Source organism: Lampris incognitus, chromosome 6 (assembly GCF_029633865.1).
Source record: "Lampris incognitus isolate fLamInc1 chromosome 6, fLamInc1.hap2, whole genome shotgun sequence".
In the NCBI taxonomy this organism is placed as follows: Eukaryota; Metazoa; Chordata; class Actinopteri; order Lampriformes; family Lampridae; genus Lampris; species Lampris incognitus.
The window spans coordinates 4300782-4313281 of record NC_079216.1 but is presented as its reverse complement, the minus strand read 5'-3'; the positions used below and the strand labels follow the sequence as shown (position 1 = coordinate 4313281).

The 12500-nt window shown below is 48.7% G+C and overlaps 1 protein-coding gene across 1 annotated transcript in view; it reads right to left on the bottom strand.

Annotated features, from left to right (window-relative positions):
* Positions 1 to 12376: 12376 nt before the first annotated feature.
* The window catches only part of LOC130113939 ((2R)-3-sulfolactate dehydrogenase (NADP(+))-like), a 28624-nt gene continuing 28500 nt past the window's right edge, over positions 12377 to 12500 (bottom strand). Inside the window, exon 6 of the mRNA XM_056281647.1 lies at positions 12377 to 12460. Within this exon, the coding sequence (XP_056137622.1) occupies positions 12377 to 12460 (84 nt within the window). The remainder of the gene's footprint in view (positions 12461 to 12500) is intronic.

Sequence of the window (12500 nt, the reverse complement as noted above, 5' to 3'; positions counted from 1 at the left end):
GGGTAGACCCAGAACTCGCTGGAGGGACTACATGTCCAATCTGGCCTGGGGACGCCTTGGGATCCCCTAGGAGGAGCTGGAGGGCGTTGCTGGGGAGAGGGACGTCTGGCGTGCCCTACTTAGCTTGCTGCCACCGTGACCCGACCCCGGAGAAGAGAGAGAGATGAGAAACTCCTTCATGTGGTGCATCCAAGACCACATAGTCACCATGGGAATAGTTGTTAATGCCTTTCCAGACTTTCTAAACTATTGTAACGACCACGGATTACTAGACTCGCTAGCCCTTGGCTTAAGGGCCGGACCCTTTAGTCAACCGGTTAACGTAGTCGCCCGTGGTGCGGGAGACGTGGGTTCACTTCCCGGCTGCGGCGGCGGTTCCCAGCTGCCCCCTGACTTTGCTACGTTGGGGTCAGAAGAGGGATGGTGAGGCCATCGGAAGTGCATGTGCCCAGAGGCGTGAGGGAGCTGAAGCTGGGACACGCTTCCCACAGGAGGGGGGTTAGTGTAACGACCGCGGATTACTAGACTCGCTAGCCCTTGGCTAACGGGTCGGACCCTTTAGTCAACCGGTTAACGTAGTCGCCCGTGGTGCGGGAGACCCGGGTTCGCGTCCCGGCTGCCCCCTGAATTTGCTGCAATATCAAAATGACCTGGTTCACACGTCAGTAGGTTGTGACAGTCAGCTGTGATTGTATCTACTCCTGTATTGTCACCACGTGTGTGTCTGGTGTGTGTGTGGTGTGTGTCTGTGTGAGGGTCTATAAACGGCCAAACTAAAGCGCTTGGGGCCCTGATTCTTTTTGGAGGTTATTGGGGATGATCAGGGGCACCTATAAAAAACAGCAGAAAATTAAAAATGCATAATTATGCGTAAATATGCAAAATATGCATTTTTCTAAAAATGGCTAAAAAAAACACTTCTCGGCATTTCAGGTGATTCTGAGCATCTTTGATTTTTTCACCTATATACAAAAAATTTCTGGGACTCAGAAATGTTTTGGCATTATGCAAAATATATGCATTTTTGAAAAAAAGCACTTATGATCCTCATTTTTTTTTGGAGGTGGTAGGTTTTGCTCCAGAGAGGACCAGAAAAATAGCAGAAAATTAAAATAATTATAACAATTATGCATAATTATGCAAAATATGCATTTTCTAAAAGTGGCTAAAAACCACGTTTCTCGGCATTTCAGATGATTCTGAGCATTTGGGGGGAGGGAGTTGGAGTGGGGGGGGGGTTTAGGGGCAGGGGGAAGGCGGTTAGCTGGCAGGATGAAGAGGAGGGAGGTTTAGACGGGTGGAGAACCAAACCGCTACATTGTAGCGGGGTTCTTCTAGTGTTCTGTATATTTTCACCTCAGTCCTCCTTTAATCATTTCTTAGAAAAAATGTAGAAGAAAAAAACTTTATTGACCACCTGCAGCTGTCAAACGAATCAGCATCTTAGCTGTGAATGGACTCCGCTGGCGGCTGGCGGCTGGCATCGAACAGGCGTTGGCTGGTGGATTTATATTCAGTAGATGAGGAGCTGAGCTCAGACGCTGATTACACAACCAGGTATCTGTACTGAGAGTAGACTGTCACGTGGCTCTTATCTTTACGTATAGCTGAAGGATAATGTGTGGGCTCGGGTGACGCCGTGGTTGTGCGTTGACACAGTAGAGCAGTGTTTCTCAACCGGGGGTCCGCGGACCCCTAGTGGTCCGTGGTGTAATTGCAAGGGGTCCGTGAAAATAAAATATCTTTAAAAAAAAGATCCTATGACATTTATAGAAATAGGATTATTTTACTCAAATGTGACTGAGACCTTTATCTACCTAAACTATAAAGGGTAACAGGACTTTTTTCTCTAATTACATCTGTTTCACAAGTGTCATTTATTGTATTTTAATAAGAGATCTCGCTCCCGTTTGCATTGTTAAAAGTTACTGCATAAAAATTCTGTTGTTACATATATCTGAAAGTTACTGAATACATATTCTGTGTTGTTACATATATCTGAAAGTTGCTGAATACATATTCTGTTTTGTTACATATATCTGAAAGTTACTGAATACATATTCTGTTTTGTTACATATATCTGAAAGTTACTGAATACATATTCTGTTTTGTTACATATATCTGAAAGTTACTGAATACATATTCTGTTTTGTTACATATATCTGAAAGTTACTGAATACATATTCTGTTTTGTTAACTATATCTGAAAGTTACTGAATACATATTCTGTGTTGTTACATATATCTGAAAGTTACTGAATACATATTCTGTTTTGTTACATATATCTGAAAGTTACTGAATACATATTCTGTGTTGTTACATATATCTGAAAGTTACTGAATACATATTCTGTGTTGTTACATATATCTGAAAGTTACTGAATACATATTCTGTGTTGTTACATATATCTGAAAGTTACTGAATACATATTCTGTGTTGTTACATATATCTGAAAGTTACTGCATAAGAATTCTGTTTTGTTAACTATATCTAAGTTACAACTGAAAGCTCTTATTTTTGCCCCAGAGTGAATAAATGCTATAATGCAATTTAAAATACAGTTTCTACTGTTTCTATCAAATTGCAACCCCCCTCCCCCAAGATCAGGTGGAGGGGTCCTCAGGGTAGATCAAAAATACGCAGGGGGTCCAGGACCCCAAAAAGGTTGAGAACCACTGCAGTAGAGGACCAGCGTTTTGACACGGCGACCCGAGAGAAGATTGGGTTTCAAGGCGCCTGAACAACCCCATTACCTAACCGGGGCTTTTGTCAGAGGGAGTGTCGCATTGCAGAGGCGAAAGCTGCTCCAGCTACACGACTCCCGACCCGGTAACACAACACCAGGTCGGAAAGTCAAATGGGCTGTACTGTTACTAGGGATCGGCTGTTTCGGGGTTGATAAAGGGGGGAGAAAAAAATCAGGGGAGTGCACTCAGCAGAGAGCAGATCTCCACCAGGTATCCCGGTGTTCCAACTTGGTGACAAACCCTCTTCTCGTGTACTGGGAGAAGGGGGATACACGCACGCACGGGCAGGAAAACTAGTGTTTTTCCTCCCATTGTAAGACTTTGGCTTAAGTTGACTGAACAGGAAATGTAGATTAAACAAAGTTGTTAGCATGCAGCACTGAAGCTAACCAATCTAGTTAATAGAACGTGTTGCCTGTCAGTGTGAGGATGTGCAGCCTCCTAGGTGGACCCTGACACGAAAACAACCAAGTCTGACATGAAATGACAGATAAGGCTATGATAATATCAGAGCCTTGTGAAAAGACTCCACGTGTGTTGAACCGTCGTGGTTTCACGCTATAAATGAATGAAGGTGAACGGCTGCTCTGCTGACTGACTTCCATTCATAAAACAGCGGGAAGAAAACATAACTCAGCCATGGAGCCGGTCTCTTGTAGCTGCTGACTGACTTCCATTCATAAAACAGCGGGAAGAAAACATAGCTCAGCCATGGAGCTGGTCTCTTGTGGATGCTGACCGACTTCCATTCATAAAACACCGGGAAGAAAACATAGCTCAGCCATGGAGCTGGTCTCTTGTAGCTGCTGACCGACTTCCATCCATAAAACAGCGGGGAGAAAACATAGCTCAGCCATGGAGCTGGTCTCTTGTAGCTGCTGACTGACTTCAATTCATAAAACAGCGGGAAGAAAACATAGCTCAGCCATGGAGATGGTCTCTTGCAGCTGCTGACTGACTTCCATCCATAAAACATAGGGAAGAAAACATAGCTCAGCCGTGGAGCTGGTCTCTTGTAGCTGCTGACTGACTTCAATTCATAAAACAGCGGGAAGAAAACATAGCTCAGCCATGGAGCTGGTCTCTTGTAGCTGCTGACTGACTTCCATTCATAAAGCAGCGGAAAGAAAACATAGCTCAGCCATGGAGCTGGTCTCTTGTAGCTGCTGAGATGACTTCCAGCTCTGACTGATTAATCCTACTCTTGAAATTGTATCTTTCTCCCCAGTTGTACCCGGCCAATTACCCCACTCCTCCGAGCCGTCCCAGTCGCTGCTCCACCCCCTCTGCCGATCCAGGGAGGGCTGCAGACTACCGCGTGTCTCCTCCGATACATGAGGAGTCGCCAGCCGCTTCTTTTCACCTGACAGTGAGGAGTTTCACCACGGGGACGTAGTGCGTGGGAGGATCACGCTATTACCCCCAGTTCCCCCTCCCCCCCGAACAGGCGCCCCGACCGACCAGAGGAGGCGCTACTGCAGCGACCAGGACACATACCCACATCCGGATTGTGTCTGTAGGGACACCCGACCAAGCAGGAGGTAACGCGGGGATTCGAACCGGAGATCCCCGTGTTGGTAGGCAGCGGAATAGACCAATTGTAAGCATAGTCCCAAACCTGACCCCTGACCCGGAAATGGTCTTTTTCCTCGTGGGGACCAAACGGTAGATGGTGTGTTGTTTTATTGGTTCTATTGTCCGTATGAGAACTTTTAGTCCTCACAAGGATAGATAAAGCAAAACTCACGTGTATGTATTACACACACACACACACACACACACACACACACGCGCATGCTGTAGCCCCGCCCCCACTCCTGCTGGGAGGATCTATTTCGGGCCGGAGGCTGAAGACACACTGCATAGCCTCTCTTGGTGTCTTGAATCAACAGGGGCAGGAGGTCAAAGGTCAGTCCACTGATAAAAAGAGACCGAGGGGGAGGGGTGGTAAAGTGGGGGTTGGGGGGTGAGGTGATGTGGGGAGGGGGAGAGGGGGGATCCTTCTTGGCGGGAAAACAGAGACAGGCCTGGAATGTCTGTAGAGACAGCATAGACGGTGAGTCAGTCTGTGTCTGCTACAGCCTCTGAATCACGTTTACACACACACACACACACAAACACACACACACACACACACACACACACACACACACACACACAAACATGTTTAGCAAACGTGACTTCAATCCTGCTGAAACACACAAAAACATGTACAAGCTCACACACATCCACACAAATGTACACACACAAATAACAGACATACACACACTTATACAACCCCCCCACCACCACCTTACACGCTAACACCAGAGTCCCAGACAATAGCCTGCCCCACAAAATTAGGACTAATCTCTAAAGGAACACGGGCGCACACACACACACACACACACACCTTTTTTGTCTGTTTTTCACAAATTTGCTGCACAAACAAATGGCATCAACCCTTTAATTAGACACACCCAAACTTACTGACCTACAAGACTCTCTCTCTCTCTCCTCCCCCTCCTCTGTCTCTCTCTCTCTCTCCCCTCCTCCTCTCTCTCTCTCCTCCCCCTCCTCTGTCTCTCTCTGTCTCTCTCTCTCTCTCTCCTCCCCCTCCTCTGTCTCTCTCTCTCTCTCCCCTCCTCCTCTCTCTCTCTCCTCCCCCTCCTCTGTCTCTCTCTGTCTCTCTCTCTCTCTCTCTCCTCCCCCTCCTCTGTCTCTCTCTCTCTCTCTCTCTCTCTGCACTGCATGCTGGGAGTTTTGGTGGTGGAGAGCGTGGTGAGTTTGGCAGAGAATCTGTGGTTTTTCCCTCTTCTTTTTCCTACTGTGTTTATTGTATGATTATTTTGTAGTTGTGATTGTTTTTAGTGTAGCTTGGTGTGTGTTTGGTTGTTGTTTTTGGCGGGCGGTGGGCCGTGCTTCGTGCCGGGCATGGCGTCTCTTGAGACGCTGTCCCTGTCTTTGAGGCACAGAGTGAGGACAGCACCGCAGCCCAGTACCACGGTGCAGCAGGTGCTGTTGGTGGCCCAGTACCACGGTGGAGCAGATGCTGTTGGTGCCACGGTGCAGCAGGTGCTGGTGGTGGCCCAGTACCACGGTGCAGCAGGTGCTGTTGGTGGCCCAGTACCACGGTGCAGCAGGTGCTGTTGGTGGCCCAGTACCACGGTGCAGCAGGTGCTGGTGGTGGCTTAGTACCACGGTGCAGCAGGTGCTGTTGGTGGCACGGTGCAGCAGGTGCTGGTGGTGGCCCAGTACCACGGTGCAGCAGATGCTGTGGGTGCCACGGTGCAGCAGGTGCTGGTGGTGGCTCAGTACCACGGTGCAGCAGGTGCTGGTGATGGCTCAGTACCACGGTGCAGCAGGTGCTGGTGGCGGTAGGAGTACAGGTGGGGCGTGGAAACATCTTGTTTGCTTCATGAATGAATAAAGCGGTGGTTGTATTTTTGAAGGAACAGGGTTTGGTCAACCAGCTGATCGAAAACGGCTTACTGGTAAACGTTGAGTTTACACTCGATTGGAAGACACTGGGAAGTGAGGACTTTCAGAGGCAGAACTGGGAGGGAGTGTTGGGGAAGGTGAAAGCCAGGTTGTCTAAATGGAATTGGATGCTACCCCAGCTGTCCTACGGGGGAAGAGCTCTGATTGTTAATAGCCTGGTCGCCTCGTCTCTCTGGCACAGACTCGCTGTTTTGGTGCCACCGCCAGGCCTTGCAGAAGAGATGCAGAAGCTCCTGGTTAAGTTTTTCTGGTCTGGTCAGCACTGGCTGAGGGCATCAGCCCTCTATCTCCCTGTGGCAGAGGGAGGACAAGGACTTATAGATATTCGGTCCAGGACTGCGACCTTCAGACTACAGACGGTGCAGAGGCTGCTATATGACTGCGGTCACTGCTGGTTGGCTCCTGCTCGGCTGCTTCTTCAGAAAGCTGGTCAGCTTGGGTTGGATAAGCAGATTTTTTTTTTACTGAGATCAACAGAAGCTGACCTAGTTGGACTCACACCTTTTTACACTTCGGTGGTTGAAGCCTGGCAGATGCTGAAGGTCACACGAACTCCAGACCCTAGACCAGGAATGTGGCTTTGTGAGGAGCCGCTGTTTCATAGACGACTTCCTTATGAATACCACCTTCTCCTCTGCAATGGTGCGGGCTGCATTTGTTGAGGCTGGCATTACCAAACTGGGCCATCTTACAAGAACATCCGTGGAAACACTTGGTGGCATCATCAACATCAGGTCCTCCAGAGTGCTGAACAGAGTTGTGGAGGACGTCTTGGAGTCCCTGCCTGGGCCACTGCGGGCGTTTGCCGAAAATCTTGCTCTGGCTGACCAATGGGATGATGACAATGAGTACATTTTTCCCTCCCTGATCGTCAGTCCTGCATTGGGGGCATGGCGAGGGGGGAGTGGACTGCTTTTCCCCCCTGAGTACACCAGTGCTGGGTAGTTTCAGCTCTTGTGGGAAGAAGCAGCTTTACTACAGCTGTGTGAAGGTACTCAACCTCCGCTTTCTGGCTGAAGTCAGGGAGTCGAGGTGGACTGAGGTTTTTGCTTCAGACTGTACCCCTAAGGGCAGGTGGAGGGTCCAGTATAAGCCTCCTGTTGAGAAACTGATGGCTGACCTCCAGTGGAGGATCATACATGGAGCAATAGCTACGAGTAAGCCGTTTCTCACCATCAATACACACAGAGGTCTCTATGTATGCAACCGCTTGCGATATGGGGTCGCTAGCACACCCGCTATCTTCCAGCGCACTATGGATGAAGTATTACAAGGGCTTGATGGCGTGTTATGCTACTTAGACGGTATGTTGATAACAGGAACAGATACCACCGCACATCTGCGCAATCTTAAACAAGTGTTACAGAGACTGGAAGAACATGGGCTGAGGCTTAACAAGGAGTAATGCGCCTTCTTTCAGAACAGTGTGGCCTACCTCGGGCATGTCATTGATGCCGAGGGTGTGCGCCCAGTTAAAGAGGAAACTGAGGCTATTGACAAAGCTCGTGTGCTGAAAAATGTGACAGAATTGAGGTCGTACTTAGCCATGCTCAATTACTATGGCAAATTATACCAAACCTGTCCAGCGAGATTAAGCCTATGACTGGGCTCCTACATCAAGATAAAGAGGGGTTGGACAAGAACATGTCATGAGGCGTGTGAGCGTACTAAAGCACAGCTTGTAGCCGCGCCAGTGCTTACACATTAGGATCCTAAACTGCCTGTAATTTTGGCATGTGATGCTTCGCCTTACGGCATAGGTGCCGTGATTTCACATCAGTTTCCAGACAACAGTGAGAAACCTATAGCCTACCTGTCTAGGACACTCACTAAAACAGAAGTCAACTATTCTCAGGTAGAGAAAGAAGCACTTTGTATTGTCTTTGGGGTGACCAAGTTTAATGACGATCTGTATGGACGAAGCTTTACTCTGCTTACAGACTACAAACCACTGCTAAAGATACTAGGGCCGAAGACTGGAGTGCCTACATTGGCAGCAGCTAGGCTGCAGAGGGGGTCATTAATTTTAGCAGCATACCAGTATGACATACGTTACAAGCCACCCTTACAACATGCACCTGCAGATGCATTATCGTGGTTACCACTACAGACTCAAGAGGCAGACTCAGATTGTAGTTCTGTGTTTAGGGTCTCATTCTTGGATAAAGTGCCAGTGTCCTTACAAGAGATTGCACAACAGACAAAGACCGATGCAGTACTACAGAGAGTGAAGCACTTCACATTGAATGGTTGGCCAAAGCATTTGAATGAAGATGAGTTAAGGCCATACTTCATAAGAACTGACTGTTGAATCTGACTGTGCGATGTGGGGTTTCTGGGTAAAAATACCAGAGGTGTTGAGACCACAGAGGTTACGTGAATTGCATGACAATCACCAGGGAATGCTAAAGATGAAGGCATTAGCCCGTAGTCAGTTTTGGTGGCCACACCTTGATTCTGACATAGAGTCCCTGGTAAACAGTTGCCAGACATGCCAGTTAAACAGACACCAGCCTGCCACAGCTCCTGTTCACAACTGGAGCTGGTCTAACCGTACTTGGCAGAGGATACACATAGATTATGCTCAGAAGGGAACGTTCAACTTCCTAGTGGTCACTGATAGCAATTCATGTTGGCCAGACGTAACTTTGATGAGTAGCACTACATCTGAGAAGACCATAGAAGTTTTGAGGGGATACTTTGCCACTTGGGGTCTTCCAGACGAACTTGTGTCTGATAATGGACCACAATGTGTATCTGCTGAGTTTGAAACATTCCTGAAAAACAATGGGGTGAAACACATTAAGAGTTCTCCTGACCACCCAGCTTCTAATGGGGCTGCAGAGCGTTTGGTGCAGAACCTGAAAACAGCTCCTGGAAAGGGAAAGAGTAGCAATATGACATTGCAGCACTGCATACACAATCTCCTATTCTGTTATAGGAGGACACCACCGTCTACTACAGGGAACACACCTGCAGACTTGTTTCTCAGACGTCAGTTCAAAACCAGGTTGTCTCTCACCAAACCTAATTTCACAGAGTCCATGCAACAGAGACAGGACAGTCAACAGGCCAAGCCAGCAGATAAGTTGGCACAAGTCAGACACTTCCTGCCAAGACAGAAGGTGTTGGTTGGAAACCACAGGGGAGGGGAAGGTGTTAAATGGGTGCCTGGGTGCATTGTAAAGGCAGTTGGTCCTGTCACATATCTTGTGAAAGTGTATGGAAAGGTGTACAAGAGACATGTCAATCAAATGATCAACACTGAGATTGAGAACTGTAATGTGTCAGATGGATCTGATGATGATCTGAGGGTTGTTCCACATGTACCACATGCATGTGGAGCAACGCCTGTAGACGTCCCAGAATCCACTGAGAGGGTTCTGCAGCAAGGACCCAGTGATGCTGCTCCCTCCTCAGTTACAGAGGGTGTCCAGCAGAGGCTGCAGCGGCACGTGAAGCCGCCTGATAGGTTACATCTGTGAGAACCCAGTTGTTGTTATAACCATGTCATGTTGGAAAGATGTAAAAACATAAATAAATGACATGTTGTTGTACTGTAAATGTACTGGCTTCAGGTTTCAGGGGAGGAGTGCAGTGTATGGAGATACACACGAAAGCAAATGTTTTTATTTGCAGTAATGTGTATTTTATGTTTGACCTCTGACCCTCGATGTCTACTGGTTGTGTATGTTGTATAAATGTAGGCGCGCCCTTGGAAGAAGACAGAACACGAGGGTCCCTCGTGTTTCCGGGCCTGCTTGACGCAGTCGTGTTGTAATGTTACTACGGTCTAGCAAATAAAAGAGGAAGACCAAGATACACCTTGATCGTTGTATAATTCAGTCATCCTGTAGATACACGACACTCTCTCTCCCCCTCCTCCTCTCTTTCTGCTCCTCCTCTCCTCTCCCCTCCTCCTCCTCTCCCTCTCCCTCTCTCTCTTTCACACACACCAGACGTAAGATTTGCCACAGGTATTCCAACCCGTTCACACAACGTGCCCTGATCCAATGCGTGTTAGCTCCTTCATCACGTATACACACATCCAGAAGTGCGCCTGCTTCCTGGAAGTAAGCGGTGTGTAAACACGCGGCCATCAGCTCCACTCCGGCGAAATGACCCGGAGCCCTGCAGCCAAGTCAAACATCCCCTGGATCCCAGCCTGGGAAGTGAACTAATAGCCGAGCCCATGACATATCCCGCCAGACATGAAAGGCCTCATAGAGCGGTCGTGCGGGGCCGGGGGCCCGGAGGCCCGGAGGCAGGGTGGCACCTCGCCCGCGCGGATGTGGGAGGATGGTGTGATGTCGGCGGGGGCCCGGCGCACCGTGCCAGGCGGGGTGGCGAAGCACGGAATGGCACAAGGACCGATCACAGCGCAGGTGCACCTTCAGACGGCGTCTGGCAGCTTGGCAGAAACAACAGGGGCTTTTAAAAGACGCCCCACTTCAACCAAGGGTGTGTGTGTGTGTGTGTGTGTGAGGGTGTGTGTGTGTGTCTGTGTGTGTGTGTGTGTGTGTGTGTGTGTGTTCTTGTTCAGCCGTATTTGTGAGAACTTATTTGAGTTTTTTTTAACCATAAGAGTGAAAATATTTTGTCCAGTCCTTACTTCTTTCACTAGAACGACCGGGATTTCACTCCTACCTAAAACGACCATGGGCGGTCAAAATGACCGCCGCGGTTTTTAAACTCTATATTCTGTCAAGATAAACACCCAACTGAGGTATTAATGCATTGCATATATTAGTGTGTCTGTTATGAAACTAACTGACACCAAAATTAATAACTTTAGTACTGTTGTGGCGAATTCGGGGGGCAACCACAGGAACTGCCGCAGCCCGGACGCGAACCCGTGTCTTCCGCCCCGTGGGAGGCAGCGCTAACCGCTCGACTGAAGGGTCCGACCCGTTCCTCGTTCGTGCACGCTACACTATTTCTCAAACAATTTAAAATGGCCGCTGTCCAACGCCTGTAAATACTGCAAGGCCTCGGTGGTAGTCATGGTGCGTAACCAGACACGTTGGGCATCATCACACATCAAGTGTATGACTATTTCACTCCACTGGAGGGCGCTAGCGTGTTTCTGGGACAGAGCGATGAACTTTGCGCAGGAAGTGATGCGACCAACGCACGTCATAAATAGTTACATGCTGCGCACGATGACGCGGAAATTACGCGCGGTCATTTTGACCGCTTATGGTCGTTTTAAGTAGATCTTAAAATAACTTTTTTGTGCAATGGATCTAAAACACATTTTAATCCAAATATATGCGATTTTAGCAGCATTCAGGGAGCTGCAGATCTGTGTCTTTTTTTCAGAAATGTATTAATCTTTGAAAAGCCAAAACCGTAGTTTTGATTCGTGAACGAATCCGGAGTTCCTACCGTGAGGATATGCAGCGGTCATGTGACTAGTGAACGGAAGTCTCGGACCCGAGAGACCCGTTCGTGAATGAATCTGAGGCTTTAGCTGGCACAACTCAGACGAACGAAACGAGTGGTTGGTTCGGTGACGTGGGAGGGAGCCCGACCATGCAAGGCTCTGTGGGTGATCACTGAAAACTCAAGGCGGACTCGATATTGAGCTGGGAGCCAGTGTGAGGACTGCATAGTGGGAGTAGTGTGACAGCGTCGCTGGTTCTAGTCAGAACTCTTGCAGCGGCCTTCGGAAGGACGTGCGGCTGATCCAGAGAGGATTTGAAGGCAAGTAAAAGTCAATTACCATAGTCTAGATATGTAGAGATGAATGCACGAACCATTTGCATCTCAGCACGCGACACAACAGGACTTAGCTCAGTGTAACGTGCGTGGATAAGAAGACACGCTGGCCGGTGGTTCGGGGGTCTGATCCTTTAGTCGAGCGGTTAGCGATGTCTCCTGCGGTGCGGGCGATACGGGTTCGCGTCCCGGCCGCGGCAGTTCCTGTGGTTGCGTTGTCCCCCGGATTCGCTACATCAGCGTTGTTTCTCGAACAATGAGAGCAGGAACGGGTCAGTGTCTCGGCACGAGAAGCAAAGGACATGCTACGATCGAACGTAACGCAAAGGTTTTTGAGGCTGGAGTGGACGGAGGAGGAAAGAGAATACAAACCATGCCTGACCTTCGAAATGCCACTATCTGGGGCGATAATGAATACTTCTGTCTCGTCAATCATGAAGAACCAGCAGCTTATCAGGCTTGTGAGGGTGGAATGAGACATAGAGTTGCATATCATCTGCATAGCGGTGATACTGATAATATGCCCAAGACGAAGCATAGGGCAAACAGTTG